The sequence below is a fragment of the Vigna umbellata genome, chromosome 1 (assembly GCF_029865625.1).
Source record: "Vigna umbellata cultivar VRB3 chromosome 1, Vumbellata_1.0, whole genome shotgun sequence".
NCBI classification, from domain to species: Eukaryota; Viridiplantae; Streptophyta; class Magnoliopsida; order Fabales; family Fabaceae; genus Vigna; species Vigna umbellata.
In genome coordinates this window covers 101,673,708-101,693,112 of record NC_142165.1, presented here as the reverse complement: position 1 = coordinate 101,693,112, position 19,405 = coordinate 101,673,708, and the positions used below count along the sequence as shown (strand labels likewise).

The 19,405-nt window shown below is 32.0% G+C and overlaps 1 protein-coding gene across 1 annotated transcript; it reads right to left on the bottom strand.

Annotated features, from left to right (window-relative positions):
• Positions 1 to 7,283: 7,283 nt before the first annotated feature.
• Positions 7,284 to 8,878, bottom strand: CRR6 (chlororespiratory reduction 6). The gene is made up of 4 exons (XM_047325659.2): positions 8,587 to 8,878; positions 8,052 to 8,183; positions 7,721 to 7,929; positions 7,284 to 7,636 (listed from the first exon to the last, which is right to left on the bottom strand). The coding sequence occupies exons 1-4, from the start codon at positions 8,786 to 8,788 to the stop codon at positions 7,430 to 7,432; spliced, it is 750 nt and encodes a 249-aa protein (XP_047181615.2). The 5' UTR covers positions 8,789 to 8,878; the 3' UTR covers positions 7,284 to 7,429.
• Between the last annotated feature and the right edge of the window lie 10,527 nt (positions 8,879 to 19,405).

Sequence of the window (19,405 nt, the reverse complement as noted above, 5' to 3'; positions counted from 1 at the left end):
TGGTTGATATGGATGAAGGAGAGGGATGGCGGTTTATTATATATATATAGTGGAGTATAGGGGTCCACAAAGAAGTTCAACTTAAACTATAATAGTATTTTACTTCCCTTTTTATTAATTGTCTTATGGCACCCCTCAAAGTGCCATCTGCCACCCTATATCAAAGGAAATTGCTAATCATTTGAACCTCCAATTATTTAAGCCAAGGGCCAGAAGGTTTTGAGGCTAAATGATAGAAAAATATTAAGTAATTAACAAAGGTGCTACTAATTGTTAGGTACTATAATATTCACCAAAAATTAAAAGCAATAAAAAGTACAGTGGGAAGTCCAAATAGAGGTATAGCTAAATGAAATGGGAAACCTTCAAATAGTAATGATATGAAGACATTTTTAAATATCAAACATATTTTCATCAAGAAATTATTTTTGTTTTCTGTCATATATAACTTATTACTATTTCTTTTCTCTTTTCTACTTTAGGTGTTAAACAACATGTAACATTTGGTGCCTGTCAAACCTGAAAATGGTACATTTACTTTGGGGAACGGCACAGGAAAAAAATTTGAAGAAGCCTATAATAATGCAAGTTTGCCTGCTAGTACACTGTTTTTTTTCTCTTCTCTACATGAATGCAAGCATCAATGTTTGCAAATTTCCATGATGCCAGACTTTTGTTCTGTCTGGTTCACTTTTAAGCAACAAGGAGTACAACAAGACCATGTTTTCCCTTCGTCGCCTTTTGGATGCTGTCTCTTCTAGAAGACAACCCTGATGGATTTGCTCATTTCCAACAGTATAGCCTGTTTCTAATCACCAAAAGTTTTTCACTTTCTGTAGCTAGGTAGGCAGAGAGAGGAGTCCAATTTCAGTTAAGACAGCTTAAATATCCTTGCTGCTTGTGTACAGCAACACTCCTTCTATATCAATAGTTACATTATCTTGTTTTTGTGAATGTTAGGAGAAAAAGTTACTATTGAATGGAATACCTACCACTGGATAAAAAATTACTGTATTTTGTACTTGTAAGAGAATTGAACGTTGATTCCAACTCCATTTTACAGTGTTTCTGAAATGTATATGGCAGTGTGTGAAGATTTCACAGTGATAGAGAGAGAAAGAGAAGTGAGGTGATGGACATAAGTAGGTGCTAATTATGGGAACTGGTGCATTGTGCTTCCGTAGTTGCAGGCACACTAGGCCATGCAGGAGCATGAATGAGGCAACATTATTGTTGTGAGAGTGAAGGTGAAAGAAAGAAAAGGGTTTGAAAGGGGTGATAATATTAATGAATAGTGATGCATCATGGGAATGGTTACGTAGGAGTTTTGTCGTGTAGTTGCCTTAAGAAGGGAAGGAAAAGACCAATCCACGTGGAGGTCGACATCTTGGGATGAAGTGGCACACCAGTTACAACGTGGGCACCGCAACTTCACGCACCATGTTGCTCCTCTGGGATGCAACTAACACATTGGTGGTCATCTTTGTCAGAATTTGTCAAATATATAGGACCTCCTCTATTCAATTCACTCTTCTTCCTCCTTCAAATATCCCACTAATCCTACTTCACTCTCTCTTTTTATCTTCATTCTCATACAAACTTGCACATGAGTCTTTTCTCATATATCCCAAACTCACATTCTCTATTAGGATTTTTTAAGTTATATAATAAATTATGATGTTTTTACAGAATTTAAAATTGTAACGAAGAATAAACTAAAGAATCTAGAACACGGGTGAAGACATGTTTCGTTTATATTATTTGTCAACCACGTTGTGGAGATATTTGATGACTAAAACTAAGTTTAAAATAAAGAGGTTATCGTGGAATTCCAGAATGTATGTCGCCAAAACCATTATACATGGAGGAGTGTGTTTGGCTCTGTAACGCACCAAACGCAACTTACTCCAATCCCAAACACTCTTGTTTCAGTGAAATTCAACAATAAGCACACACTTCAACAAATCATGCATCATTCAAACACAGTTGTATATTTTTTTCTTCTTAGATGTTCAATAGGGAGTTCACTTCATTATTAAACAAAGGGTTTTGTGGCAATGGTTTGAATTTGCTTTTAAACAATCCGACATTGTTGGGACATCACTTTTGAGACTAAGAATTTGGAGTGGCTAAGAGAGTTGGAAGTTGGAGGCACCTTTTTTTGTCTCTCTTTGTTTTGTGTTTGATAAAGACCAAAACTTGTACGTAATTTCTGATTACGTGCCTCTTCATGGCCAAACAATCCAACTTTGATGATGCTAATTCCTTTCTTTATACTCCAATTTTCCACGACAATCCTATTATACTTTCGCTATTAATTTATATATAATATTCCTCTTAAGTATTATACATTGTAGTTCAGTTTTCTTGATTCGGCAAGTAAAGAGTATTTACAGATGGATATTTGTATTGTAGTTCCCAGATTTTCTGGATGTTCATTAATTTAATCTTTCCGTGCCCTTTGGATAAACTAGAAGAATATGATTTTCTGCTTTCTTTTTTCCTGAACTTATACGAATTTACCCTTTACTATTAATAAACAAATTAAAATTCCAAATTTGTTTTATAGTCATCAATATTCATCCGTGGACTTATTCTTTCTTTTAAATGGTGTGTGAAAATTATTCGTCAAAAAAATAATATAGATCCTTGAAAATGTCCTTTGAGAATGAGTCATAAGTTTTTGTTGTAATAAATTATAATCAGACTAATGTGTGAAGATATATATTTGGGAAGTCACCCTTTGAAACACATTTGTGGATGAAAGATAGAGAGCATGATCAGGTATTTAGTAAGTATTGAATATTTAGATAGTTCAAAATAACATATTGAACATTGATATTCATGATACTTTTTCATATAGATACCTACGTAATATTATCAAAATTAAGTACGGCGTATATGTATTTTTTAAGGACTAAAAATTTATCAGTATTTTCCAGAAAAATATTATGACTACTAAAATTTTAATGACAAGTTATGATCTCTATAGTCTTATAGTTATCTCATACCAACATTATTTGCATTGTATGCTAAGTGGTTGGGTTGGTTTTCATAGGGTTAGGCTTGGGTTAGATTCGGTTTCGGTTAAGTTTGATTTGGTTTGGTTGAATTGGGTTCAGATGGATTGGATAAGATCAGTTATGTTTGGTTTGGTTTAGAAGTGTTTCGCTGTGTTCGGTTGAGTTGGGTTGGGTCAGGCTAGGTTGAGATAAGTTGCGTTCGGGAACCGAACCGAACCGAACCGAACCGAACCGAACCGAACCGAACCGAACCGAACCGAACCGAACCGAACCGAACCGAACCGAACCGAACCGAACCGAACCGAACCGAACCGAACCGAACCGAACCCAACCGAACCCAACCGAACCGAACCCAACCCAACCCAACCCAACCCAACCCAACCGAACCCAACCGAACCGAACCCAACCCAACCCAACCCAACCCAACCGAACCCAACCGAACCCAACCGAACCGAACCGAACCGAACCGAACCGAACCGAACCGAACCGAACCGAACCGAACCGAACCGAACCGAACCGAACCGAACCGAACCGAACCCAACCGAACCGAACCCAACCGAACCGAACCGAACCGAACCGAACCGAACCGAACCGAACCGAACCCAACCCAACCAACCCAACCCAACCCAAACCCAACCCAACCCAACCCAACCCAACCCAACCCAACCCAACCCAACCCAACCCAACCCAACCCAACCAACCCAACCCAACCCAACCCAACCCAACCAACCCAACGAACCCAACCGAACGAACCCAACCCAACCCAACCAACCCAACCCAACCCAACCCAACCCAACCAACCCAACCCAACCCAACCCAACCCAACCCAACCCAACCCAACCCAACCCAACCCAACCCAACCCAACCCAACCCAACCCAACCCAACCCAACCCAACCCAACCCAACCCAACCCAACCCAAACCCAACCCAACCCAACCCAACCCAACCCAACCCAACCCACCCAACCCAACCCAACCCAACCCAACCCAACCCAACCCAACCCAACCGTCAAACTAAAACTAACTAGAACAAGAAGCAGTCAAACTAAAACTAACTAGAACAAGAAGCACTCAAACTAAAACTAACTAGAACAAGAAGCAGTCAAACTAAAACTAACTAGAACAAGAAGCAGTCAAACTAAAACTAACTAGAACAAGAAGCACTCAAACTAAAACTAACTAGAACAAGAAGGAGTCAAACTAAAACTAATTTGAACAAGAAGGTGCATGATAAGAGGATAATGAATGAATGTGTCTGCAAAGCACAATTATTTCTAATGGTTTCGACACAGAAATTAAACATTTTCCACCAGAGTTATGGTCACCCTCACCCGTTCCATATATCTCTAACAGTTCATACTACGCACTGTTGTCCTTGGATCTTCTACTCACCCATATCTTTCTTCTCAATCCTAGCAAAAGCAGTTAGAAAAGATTGGTTCTTTTTTGTTTGTTTTCTTTACATGGTACTCAAATATATCATTTTTTCTGAAAAGGATGGATCTTGAAATCTTATTTTGACTATGGATCATATCAGATACGCACAGTGAAAATCTATCAGAATCGAAATTCTTTAACCAATATAAATTAATTTGGATGCAATCATGAACGTAAATTTTAAAAGACTAAAAGAACGCATGAGACTTCAGATTCATTACCTGACGTGCCATTGAAAAAAAGATCAAAACCTCCAAGATTTTGCAGCACAACATTTAAATCTAGGGTAAGTTAAAAAAGAGAAATTGGGTTGAAGGAATGAAGTGGGGGGAGCCATTACCATCCAGGAGCTGTGGCATCAAGGGTGAAAGTGAGAAAAAAACGGCGAGGGTTGGTCACGTCAAGCTCCATGCAAAGACTCTCCTTCCGAATATTAATGGCATCATTCTTGACGATGACAGTTTTGCCATGGTAAACGTAAGCTGGTGGTGGTGGAAATATTAAAAGAAGGAAACCATTATGCAAAACTAGAAAACCTAACTTTCTAATAATGGGTAAGAACTGAAAACATTAAACTAAACACAGAATTTGGCATTCAAACATATTTCTAATATGAAAACAATACTTAAACAACAATTAAAACTAAGATTAAAATGCAGAAACTAAAAATCAACATTGAAAACCAAGAAAAGTGACGAGAAAGTAATAAATTTACCTAATTTTCTAATTTTTAACAATTTTGTATCCAAACTTGTATCAAATGATTAGAACAGGTTTACCAACACGAAAACAAATTAAAAAAAAATTGCAATGAAAAGCAGATTATAAAACTAGAAATAAACAAATGTGTTGAAAGAATTAAATAAATGAAAAATGGGTTATCTAAAACTAAAACCAAAATTGAGTTAGGATCATTCCAGCTTCAATATTGACTGTCAATGATTCATTTCTAAACTATTAGAATACAGTGATCATTTCAGATTCTTAGAACTCAATTCTTGGTCGAAAAACCGAATATAGCAAAGTGCTGAAAATCAAGTGATCATTCCTCAAGATTTTGATTCTAATTTAGAACTAAAAAATTGGGTTTGATTCATTATGTGTAAAATGTAAATTGGCATAAACTGTAATTTGAAATTGTAAATGAATAAAAGTCCATAACAAGAACAAAGCAATGCAAGAAAATCAGAAATTGAATTGGATTAAGAGCAGAATATAGAACCTGGTTTAGAAGTACAAAATACAATGAAGTTCTTGATTGCTTTTGATAACTTTGTAGTCTAAGATAGCCAAGAGACTCCAGAGAAAATGCTCTCCCGAAACTCAGAAAACGAAAACTAGAAACTAAAGAAGTGTTTGATGTGTATTCTAGTGTTGTGACGTGTGGTGTTTGGTTCGATCAAGGCCTTATATAGACAAAAACAAAGAACTAAAACTAAGAAACTCTAATAGACATATCCTGTTTTTCAAGATTTATTCAACTAACTTAACTTAGTAAGTAAATAAAGTCTTCGACTGCCTTGAATCCAGGCTGTTACAGGTCACTCTTCATGCAGAAACTTGTCCATTTGTATTCCAACCTTCTATTCCAGGTCATAAGCCTCCCAGCCACGTGGTTTAGCTTGGTCCATTCTTCTGCTTTCAAATGCTTCTTCAAGGGCTACCGCCAATTGTAGGTTGTAAGTGACTATTCCAACTCCTTTTCTTCATTGGTAACCTTCTACATCAGGTGCGGTCAGCCTTGGTTCCAGCCTCTATCCGGTTGCATTCACAAAGCTCTACAATGATTAACTCCAAACAACTGTGTTTCTAGCAACTGCCTTCAACTTTCTCCAACTAACTTCCTAGAAAAAAAATCATTATAATCACAAAAAACTTTAATATGCCACTTACTAATTATACCCACTAAATAACTTCTTAGTGATACTAAAAATATAATCTGAAAGAAAAATATATAACAGATTTAAATGTTATAGATAAATTGATATAAATCAAAATCTAACATAGAGGATTCTCATCTTTGCGGTGTACCAAAGTTATGAAAATAGCTCATCCTTGCAAAAGCATTCCTTGTCTACATCCAATCATCCCCTCGACACTTTTTATCTAAAGCAATAAGTGCATTTTTATTATGTAAGAATGGAAAAAACATGTTTCAGAACTGCACCCCTAGTCACGTGTCATGACAAATACTAACTACTCATCCCGTCTCTTTGTTGGAAATAAAAGTATGAATTTAAGTCTCATATGATAAAGTTGAATATTATATAAAAAATAATGTGTGGGATTATATTCATATATAATTAGTGTTGTGTTTCTGTGGTGATCCTTTCTCGAAACAATGGTATTAGAGCAAAAAATTTGAAGGTTTGTCGTGATAACAGGTTGAAACAAGGTACTGAGTGAAGAATCTTAGATATAAACTGTATTCATATTTGTGTCTTTCTAGCAATCCTCACTTGAAAGATTGGTTAAAATCTTGTCAAGAGGTAGAATTTTTGGATTCCACCTTCATCGGGAGAGACCTTATTTGTTAATCCATGTCCATTTTCTGAGATACTAAAGAGACTAATTTTTAATCAACATGACAGTGCTATCTTCATTCGAACAAGACATTGGGGTCCAAGACTTCTAAATTTTTAAGCTTAATCCATGACATTGGTTTTAAACTTTTACAGCTGTGTAAAGTTCAGTTTAGTAAACTCATTTAATTCAGAATATTTGTCGTACCAAGGAAGATTACACTATTTATTTACCTTAAATTTACGACCTCTAGTTCAATAAGCGTAGTAATCCTTTTTTATTGTATTTATGACTCACATAAGATACCAATGTCACTGCTCCTTTGCATGTCTACTTACTGTTAAAATGCTTACACTACATCATATACTGAATCAAACCAGAAACAAGAAAATTGTTATTCTCATTCTCGGGGTACTGATTTATAGTACTGTCTGTTTAGGCACCCCTTTACGATATATCAAGCGGATGCTTATCAACAAAGTCATATAGTTCATCTCCAATTCTAAATCCAAGCATTCTGGCCATATCATTTGCTATCAATTTAGGCTTGGGAATGTTGTGATGCTTCAACCAGGAATACACAATGAAGACTTTCTTCATGACGAACAGTTCCAACGCCTCCGGGTTGAAAACAATTCCCATTTTCAAATTCATCTGCAGCATAACATAAACATACTGTGTCAGAATCAAAACATGTTTTCCCTTTTTCACACACAGGCATGCAGTTCTTAACATCACCTGGTGTGGAACCATCATTGCAGCATACCGAGCCAGTTCTCCAGCTCTCCAATCCAACAAAACTGGCAACCATGGATAGGTAGCATCAAGTCTCACAAACCATACCCTAATATCAGGATACTCTGACAATTCTCTAGGATCATGAGGATCTTCTCTTTTATAGTTGATGGTGAAGCCAATTGAGCGCTCAAGAAACTCTTTTGGTTCAACTGCAACATTAACATCACCATGTACAGCATCCAAGTTAACAATGAAGTTATGAAGCTGTATCATGAATGTATATCCAAAAAGTAGCTAAAGAACCTTGAAGGTTACATATCAGAATGCCTACCAGATAAAGGAGACTTCATGCCTGTTGCAGCTTGAAAAGGGGACAAGTCAAGACGAGTAATAATATCATTGTCAATAACAACTTCAAATCGGCCTTCAGTTGGGGGCAGAGAAGGTGCAACTTTTTGTTCATCTGTCAACCAAAGTCTGTTCAAATGTAGTATAATACATTCCATCAAACGCATGGAGCACAGTTCATTGCAACGAAATTACGTGGATTAAGAAAGAAAGTAACATTTTATGAATCTTTGATTTGAAACGGATTTAGGAGGCCCTTTAATTGAAATCAACAGTGTACATATCTTCAATTTTCATTCTGCACAATTTTACATTTTAGTTCAGCTTCTATCCACTGTGAGTTCAAAATAGTTTACAATTCTCAATCAATCAGGAACCAATATTAACATGAACTTCAAATATGTACTGTAAAAGTAAACAAATCTATATGAATTTATATTAATATATCTAAGATTGATAACCTATAATAAGCATTAAAAAGTGACAGAAAAAGTATAGAATGATTGTGATTGTGTTACCATCATCATCAAACAAGGAGAGGTCGAAGTTTCCTTGGGGATTGTAGGCAACGGAGACAGCAACATGTCCTCTCTGATAGAGAGGAGGAGGAATTGGAGAGGTAAGGGAAATTGGTTTGCAAGAAAAACATGAAATGGATGGTTTTGGCAAAGGAGAAAGTGGAAGCAATGGTTTGCATTTCACTGAGGAAATAGCCATCATGAGTTTGCAATGTGTGAGAGTTGCAGGCAGAGAACTGCATAAGCAGTTAATACCGTTTCTATCCACAAAATTCTCTGTCCTTACATTTTTCTCATACTTCTATCCACTTCTTTAAACCCACTTTTTGGGCCTTTCATCAAATATATAATTAATTTAAAAAATATAGATGATAGAAAATTATATAGAGATATATGTTAGAAATTCCAAAAAGTTATTTTAATTGCTTTCAATTTTATCACTAAATTTTTTTCGAAAGAAAATGTTTTGGGTCCTTTTCACTTATAAATATATTTATTTTTATTTAATCCTTAAATTTGTTAAAATTAAAAATTAATTTCTATATAAATAAGACTATTTATCTGTGTTAGTCCTTTGTACACATACACTGACATTTCACCTGATAATATATAGCTACTTTTAGTATTAAACGCAGTTGTAGTAGTGATTACAATATTATATTTAAAAATGTTTCTAAATGTTATAATATAATACATTTTTTTGGGCTTTTATTTATTACATTGGTATGGATATGTCAATAAAATGAGTATTTTTTTTCTTTAACTTTTTTAGAGAAATATCAAATAAACAAATTGTAAAACTAGCCCAAAAAGTCCGAAACTAGCATGTAACCGACCTGACCTCTAAAATAGACAAAAGTCGACATATAAATTTTGTACATTATACTTTAATTTATTATAATTTGGTACCCTTAAACCAGGTCATGATAGGTAAATAAATTTTAAAATGAATAAATTTTTTGGTACAAAATTGAAGTCATGGAATTATTTTCTATAAAATAATCCCTTAATTCTTTATTAATTGATGTAGAACATGCTATTGCTTTGGATCTTTAATAAATTTGATTTGAGTTTGGAAATTTCATCGCTATGGTATTTTTAGTATATTTTTAAAACGAGAAATGTTGTAACACATTGTTTTTTAAAAACACAACAGAAAACTAGTAAAAAGGTTACAACAGAAAGTCTTAATTTGACTCATACGATGTGAAGTTCAATTTCCGATTACACATAAAATTTATTAGTAAATATGTGAAGTTCAATTTCCAATTACACATAAAACAATATTTAGTAGTAAATTGTAGAATTAACGTTCGAAGAATTAGTCCGATATAATGATATATTTAATTAATTAATTCGAAACAATTATGAATATCCGAATTTTTTACTGTGTTATCTTATTTTAATGAGTTAAAATTTAAAATATATATTTATATTAATTTTATTTATCTATTTTATATGTATTATTATTTTATATATTTGATTTGTAGTTTATAATTTGAATTAAAAAATATTTAAAAAACAATATAAATTACATATTTATATAAACATAATCTGTATTATGATGCAGTAGTTCAATTTATTTTAAGAAATGGGATATTTTTAGTATATTGTATCTCTGTTATTAATATGCTATAATTAATAAATTTAATAGCCCAATTCATATAGGTTAAGTTTATGATCTAAGTTTAAATTTATATATTTTCATTAGGAATGAAAATAAACATGTTTATTTGGGTAGTGTCCAAATTCGATTTGTTTTGATAAAAAATTCTCGTTTGATTAGCTACAAGTATAAATATGAATAATATATGATGTTTTAAATTATATATATATATATATATATATAATATATATATATATATATATATTATTATAATCTTTAGTTTCATAATTTCTTGTTTTGATACACAAATTTTTTTGTTGTTTCTAATTTTTGACTTATTTATATCCACAAAATTCACTAACTCAAAGTCTATTTTCTCTCTCCTTTTAAGTTTTGTGCAGTTATATTCAAATAGTGTATTATGAGTTATTAGAAATCAAATAACTTTTTAGGTGTCATATTTAATTATTTTCTACTCATTTTTAATATTTTTATTTATTAATTTTTTTCACATAAAAATGTTACACTCTCTTTTTTAAGTGTTTAATAGCATAAATCCATCCTTTAACAGGTAATATAAAAAAAAAAACTTATCTTATCCTTAATTCTTGTTCATTCGAAAAACTTTTGTTTTTTCAAAATAATATTATTTTTCAAGATTTAATAATTGAATATCTTAAAAGTTTTAATATATTTTCTAAAACACACATTTTATTTTTTTTACTTCTTTTTAATATTGTTATTTATTATTTTTTTTATGAAGTAGAATATTATTTTGATTATTTTTTATATAATAATTTTTATTTTCTAATTCACAATTGTATAAAGAATTTTCATTTACTATAATATAATAATTTAATATTATTGTCAAGAATCTTGTTTATTATCATCCAACCTATATTGAAATTCAAAAGATTAAAGGTTCATTTTAAATTTTAAATAAAGTTCATGTTAAGTATCGGTTGACATCTTAAAGTTTATCAATCATTTGTTATCACATATGAAAATTTATTAAAAAATATACAAAGCATGAAGAACCATACAAACTCCTTATATAAATTACATTTCATGAAACATGGACAAAGTGTGACTGTTATGAGAAAAATTTTAATAAATACACGAGATAAAATGTTAAACCACTTGTATTGTTCTCTATAAATAAAAGTTAAAATTAGTTAACTTGTTTACATAATAATTTTTCTTATAAACACATGAAAAACTTTAGACTCTATATGTTTTTTAAAAATACAAGCACCAATCTCATCTCCTTTAAAGACTCCAATAAATTACTCATTATTGATCTAATAAATCTAAACAAATTAAAATAGAATCACTCTTCAACCAAAATCTTTAAAATTCCTCCTTCCAACATGTTTTAATAATAAACTCGACATAATTTTTAAGTATTATTTGTTTAATATTTATTCTTTATGTGATTTCATTCAAATAATATATTATAATCTTTATTAACATAAAAAAGATATTTCATTAGCATTTCCAGAAATTAAGTAAAAAGATGTTTGAAATGTTTTTAAATTTTAATATTTGTTTTCATATTATAATTTTTAACATTATTACTTAGACGAACAAGTGAAAACCTAATTTATATAAGAGATTTACATTAATTTTTAACCAAAAATTAGATTTATGTTTTTTTTTCCTTATATAATGTTTAATTTTGTCATTTTTACTCAATATAAAACTTACACTTGCTTAAATTATTTATAACAAATATAATGTTTTCTTTCTCATGATTTCTATTTTTTTTTAAAAGAATAATTAATTAACCTTGAAATATATTAATGAACATGGTATTAATATATCCTTGATCAGATGTGACTAAACAAACATTAAATATGACTATAAAGATGAGATGAATTTTTTCTTTGAAAATGAATATGAACTAATGTCAGAGATGTCCACCCAGTCCTATTCTCATCCCTAATTTTACCTTATAACCCATTATCTTATTTTAACAAGTATTATTGATATTGTCTTATATAATTATGAGTTCATTTATCATGACATTTTTTTTGTTGCAGTATATTCTTTACACATTTTTGGTTTCTACATGGTTGTATTTAAATATTATACAATTTAAAAATAAATAAAATTAACGTAGTTTGATTCAATTGATATACTCCCTGGATCATTTGATTATGTAATGATTTATTTATAATCTTGTTTTAGTTTCATGTAATAATGTTTCAACTAAAACTTGATCCTTTCTTTGCACACAAAGCTAAGAGTATGATGAGATAATTTATGTCTCTTTTCACTAATATACAATGTTTAGATTATGTTGATAAAAAAATTACCAAATTTGTCTTTATATAATCTCCCTGCAAGATTTTGTAACAATTAATGTAAAAAAACATTAGCTTTTGGAATATATTTTTAAAGATTGCCAAGTCTTTATATGTTGGAGATGATTAGAATAAAACGAATTTATAGTAATTATAAATTTTATTTTATAAGTTGAAGTTTTAAGATTGAGTTGATTAAAGTTAATTTCTTAAGATTGTATTAGAGTAATTTAAAGTTTATTATAGTGAGATTTATTGTTTATTGAGACTATTATATCTAGAGCTGTCAAAACGGGTAACCCGGCCCGACTTGACTCGACTCACCACGAGTTGGTGGGTTAAACGGGTTGACTCATTGACTCACTTAATTAACTTTTTTTTTCACCCTCTTTTTAGATTCTTATAACATGTTACTTTGATCGATCAAATTGAAAAAATAATAATTGAACCAGTTGAAATAAAAGAAATTAAAATAAAAGAAATATAGAAAAAATAATAATTGGACCAATTAATATAAAAGAAAATAAAACAAAAGAAATATATTGTTATATATATATGTGTATATATATATATATATATATATATATATATATATATATATATATATATATATATATATATATATATATATATATATTCTAAGCTATTAAGCATTTTGCCAATTTAGTTTAATGAGACATACATAACCGTTTGACCAAGAAACTACATATAGCCGTTAACAAAAATATATAGTACAAGATAAAACTGTCATGCTTGTATATAGGTTTAAAAACAATATAAAAGAAATGATATATTCCTGAATTATCCATCTATTAAATTGGAGTTCTGAATGGATAAATCCATTATGCTCTCTTGAAGCATCTTTTTCTTTATCTTCATTTATAATATTATCCAATATATAATCTTAGGGTTTTATTTCGAGAGGAGAACTTTTGAAAAGACAACAGCGTGAAAGACTCTGTTGCTAAGTAAAGATTGTGCATTTTCAATAATTAATTTAATTAATTTGATTTTAAAAAAATAGGATTTGAATAATTAATTTAATTTAATTAAAAGAAATAGGTAGGTTGGTGAGCCAACCCGACCCACCACGGATTCAACCCGTGTGAGCCGGGTTCTTAGTAAACCGAGTCAAAATTGACTCGTATAAAAAATTTTGTATTTTTTTTCAACCCAACCCGACTCACGTGGTGAGCCATATATATAGGTTGAAGATTTTATATTAACTAGAAATAAAATAAATTTATACTATAAATAGATGAAAATCTTAATTTAAAAATCGGTTGAGTTATTTATAAGTCTCTCAGACTTTATACTAATAAGGATCACTTGTTTAGATTGGAAAATAAAACTAAAATTTAAGAAACTTAAAAGATAAATTCCACGGAATAGTGTAGAAGCATGCTGGGTAATGTCATTGTTGATTTATCTATAGCTAAATTTCAGCTGGAAATATGTGGAAAGTGGCAGAACTTGTATTTCCAATTGAACCAGTGAGATAATTTTTATATAGCAGCCTCACAAAATTAAAACAAAGACTTCTGGATTATAGAATCAAAAAGTTATTTTTTATTTCTGAAAATAACTTTCAAAAGCAAAATTTTATTTTATTTTTATGAGGGTGCAGGAAGAAACTACCAAGAAGTTAATGAGGATCGATTCAATTGATATATTCTATGGATCATTTAAAGACGTGCTGATTTATTTATAATCTTGTAGTTTTATGTGGCAATGTTTTGACTAAAACTTGATCCTGTATTTGCACACAAAGCTAAAAGTATGTTGAGATTTATGCCTCTTTTCACTAAGGTTAAGCGTTTAGTTGGTCACAGTTTGTTGATAAGAAGATTACCAAAATTTGGCTTCACATAATCTCGATGCAAGATTGTAACAATTAATATAAAAAGACACTAGCTTTTCGAATACTTATAGTCGAAGTTTATAAGTATTCCAAATGTTAGTGTTGTAGCTCTCACCATCATCATTTGAGTTGAATGTTCTTCCACATGTCTATGTAGCTGTGTTGCACCGCTTGATCTGTGTCAAGTCTAACAATGACACTCCCTATCTGTGTCATGTCTGTGTTAGTCATCAGAGAGACTAATTGATTATTTCCCAAGACTATGGTTACAGTGTTTGTTGGTTTGCATGGACCTATGAGAGGAAGAGATTATATACATATATATATATATATATATATATATATATATAGACCTTTGTAAAACTGCTGAATGGGCCACATGTAAAGGTTGTGTTGTGTGTGTAAAGTGCATCATAGATGTATGTCTAAGCATACATCACAGTGCTGACAATTCTTGTGAAGAACATGATCCACATTGTGTAAATGCCAAATTAGATATTTGGATAGTGTGGGTCATGTTAGTAATATATATGTTGATAGCTCAGTAGCAATGTGAGGATCCTTTATGAGGCTTTAGTAGTTTCGTGAAATCGTAAAGGTGATCTCGCAACTCAACCGACATGATTCTAACGTTGTTTCTTTTAGTGGTGCTGTCCCACATGACATGCTTTCATCAACAAACCAATCTCAACCATCGCATCTTATGTTACTACATTGACCTTTATAAAAGTAAGGAGCAATGCCATTGACACAATTATTGCAATCACAAATTCACACCATTTTATACCTGACCTGACTTTCCCGTTTTTAGTTTTCTGTGGTCCTACTCTAATATTTTTCAATAAAGTCACGTGCACAACATGTATGTGTACTCTTGCACACTCCACCAAAATAAAAATGTGCACATCAGTAGTGTGCATAGATTTATGCAGTGACTCATACCATTATGTTGCATTGCAGTTCCTTTCATCAGTTGCAGCAGGACTTCGTAAGTTAGTGCTGCTAATCATGAAGATAGCGAGATTTATGACTTATCATTTAACTATATAAAGGAAAGGGATGTGTTGATTCAAACAAACACAATTCAAACAGGTGAGTTGTGTTTGTGAACATACTAAAAATGTAAGTGTTTCGGGTATAAGGTTGAAGTCCATTGTCCAAAGCACTTCAAGTTGCCTCAAAAATCGGAATGACTCCTTAGTGGTCCTTCGTTTTCGAAGTTATGTTGTTTGTTTTCCCTCTTTCTTGTCAAAGCCGTGTGGGAGGATAACTTTTAAAAACACTCTGACGCTAAAGTTAATAATGTAACTGCCGATTAGTTGGACAAGTGATACATATAATATACATGACGAAAAGTCATATTTAGGACTTTTATTTATATAATTGTAATGAATTTTTACCTTTTCATTGATGTAATGAAGACTCAATCATATTATAATGTGCATTAGGGTTTAATAAGTTATTATCATTTATAATCTAACCATCTGGTCGATCATCCGGTGATTTGTCAATTTGGTGGTTCTCTTGGTGACAGTAAAATACAACAAGATAAAACATGAACTGTTTATTCATGATTCACTATATAAATTTCATTTTATAAGTCATTTTTGTTAGATTGAATTGAAGTTAAGAATTCATGGCATATACTATCAAAATGGAAGATGGTTATTGAAGAGTAAGGTGAATATGGTGGATAGATCCTCTTGTGGTCATTGAAAACGGCTCTGCACGTGACATAGGGTTTAAAAAAAGAAGGGATGGGAAATAAAATAGATGTGGAAGGAAGTGTCACATTAAAGAAGGAGGGGAAAGTGAGAGTGAGGTAGAATTCCAGTGGCTTCTGCAGATAGATCCCCTCGTGCGGCTCACCCGCTGACCCACACTTTCTCATTCTAATCTAACCTCATCATCTCTGCCAAAGTCTGGATCTTTTGACCTTTGACTGCCACACCATACACACAAACTTTATAACTTGTATTCTATCATGGAAAAGGATCCTCTACACTCTTCAGTTTTGGTCCTTGGATCCCTTGCACGTGACCTCCTTTGCTCATATGATACCATTCTGCTTTTCATGGCACGTGGGGTGGGGGTCACAATTCTTTTCTTCTCTTATAATAACGTCTCTCTCTACTCTACATTTGTTGAAGCTGTAATGTACTAAAATTTCACTCCCTTTGCTAGCTTCTTCAATTTATGTTCATTGTTATGCAATTTATGCATCATGAAAATAGTTATGTTAAACGTGGCTATGAGTTGCCAAATTGCCTTAGAATAATGGCTAAAAGAGCTTAGGAGCTATATAGAGCTGAAATTTCAAGATAAGTTAAACAAGGAATCAACTTGTTTTACTAGTCTTGTTGGTGAAATTGTTTTTCCAAAAGTGACACCACGGACTGTCAGGTATCACGCCAAGGCTAAGGATCACGTGAAACGGGAATTAGGAAAACCACATAGCAAGGGTAAAGGGTAAAGAAGGGAAAGAGAAAAACAATACTAATCTCTTATTCGTTCAAACCCCAAGAATAACTCTTGGTTATGGCCTAAAGGCACAACAAGCAATGTCCTCAAAATTAGCACTAAATTAAGCCCATAAAATAATTTGTCGTTAATTTTGCTGGTTAGTGCTTAATGAGTTGTGCCTGTCTGTCAAACGTTTGTCACAAATTCTGATAATTATTATAGTACACAGAGATTGGTTTAGTGGAGTGGTTGATTGGTTAATGTTGCCCATATTTGATTCCCCAAAAAACATGGGATTTCATCGTACATGTCTTGTTTCAGATTTTAGCTGGCTCAGTTTAGGCGATGCTGCCATCTCTGTGAGCCCATATGCACAGCACATAGCACTAGGAACCAATTTTTGCACTCAGTGGCTGAATAATTTGGTTTCGAAAGCATATATATATATATCTTCATTGTCATTGTTTTAGTTAGTCAGAAAATGGAGGATGGGAAAGTTTGCACCACAACTATATCATATTCTTTTGGCTTTGCTTTTGTCTTATTACAACACAGAACTAGCCATGATTTTTATAGTTCCTACACTCTCTATGTCACCTCCAGTAGATTAGAATTTTGGTCTGCAACAAAAGAGAAAACTGCCAGGCTGAGACAAAGTGCTAATTCCCACTACCCCACTTCCACTATTCCATAGAATTTCATGGTGTCAAAAATGAAACAATCAAATTGGTCCCATAGATTAACAAAACCTTCTAATTCTTCGTCATTAGCAGCAGTAACATTCCCAGCTGGATTCGAGTGTTCATAAAACATGACTTTTTAACTACCTGTCATAATCATGGCTAGTTACCTACCTACAAGCCTCCTCAGAATTCTTGCCAAATTAACTCTCCAATTTATGCTCAGAATTCAACTCACTGTTCTCAATACTTTAGCCTCTTCAAGCTGCTAGACTGTTTATGCATGTGTGTTTATATTCCTTCTATCAAGAAATTGAAGCACTTGATAGGATGAACTATTGTTTTCAGAAGCTTAATGACAAACAATAAATTAAGACACAGGGGAGTGATCACAAATGTTATATTGTATAAATGATTTTCAATGTAAATTGAAAAGATTTTTGTCCAAATTCAAAAGTTGATATATATGCAAAGCAAGGTTATTTTTCTGTCCATAGAATGAGACATAAATTGTTGGTTCAAGTGATTCGATCATGGTTGAACAACTTAATTGTTACATCATTAGGTATCATAATTCTGATCAACATTCCCAAAGGACCTCGACATAAAATCATACTTTATTACTTGAATATCAAATTATTTAATAGCATGAATACTATGTATAAATAAAACTTCACAGTAAACAATTTGTTTTTTATAGTAGTGTGTCTATGTGTAGATAGAATCAAATTTGTTGTTCTGTTTGTATCAGATAAATGTGAGGTCAATCTCTATTATAAATTTCCACCTCTGAAACAAGTATGCTCTTGATTTCTGGTACTATGTTTCATGCTATGTCTTGCTAAGTAGGTTGATGATTGGTGTCTCTATGCTCTCATTGCTTAGCTTTGAAGTCACATAGTAATATGCATTATTAATTATGCAAAATGAGGAGAACAGAGATGTGCAGAAGTCCAACATATATGGCACAGAGGAAATTAAAGAAACCTTAAAAATAGTTTTTGGAGAAAAGGTGGCTCCAAGTTCTGTTCTGCTTTCTCAACCAAACGCTCTGACCCTTTTCTTTCCTTTTTTATTCTGCTTTCATTTTTAAACTTCTGCTGAGCAACTGACCGACTTCACAAATAATGATAAAAAATCAGTAAGACTAATTCCTTTTGTATTATTACCAAAATTAATTTTACTCTGATCTTATTCAAGCATTTCAAAACTTATTTGTTACTTACTTGTCAGCATTCATATACATATTCATGTAAAGGAATCACATATCAAGTAAAAGATTTTTAAATTTCAAGCAATTAAGAAATTAAAATACTCATATGACATTTATTCTAATAAAACCGAGCTTAAAAAAAGGTCTCGGATTTGTGTCTGTCATGTAAAGAGAGAAGTTTTATTAAAAAAATGAATGAGATGTTCTGATAAATATTAACCACTTTCCATGAATATTTTTGCAGCAGTAAGGCTACAACATGGTGAAAAAAGTTAAGAAATTGAGATTTCCACCGAAAGAAGGTTGAAGAAAGTAGCCAAAAGTGTTATAAAATGAAATCAGACTGTAGAAGTTGAATTGGCAATGACATTTGCACAAAAATAATGAAATATGACAGTCGATTTCAAAGTCCAACATCAAGTGGCTATCAGCAACTGGTTGTTTCCAAGATATAGTGAATCCGAGAGAGGTGGAGATTAATATGATATGAAAGAAATAGTAATAATAATAACAAAAATTGCAGCTAGTTCAAGGAGAGAGTGGCTTTGTTTAGCAATAGAGCTCTTAAGCCAAGAAGATGAGCAGAGAATAGTTTAGTTTAGGTGCCTAAGAAGAGAATGGGAGACACAGAAACAGCGCCCACGTTCCCCTCATAGCTTAACTTGTTTCTTTATGGCTTTCGGTTTCTCT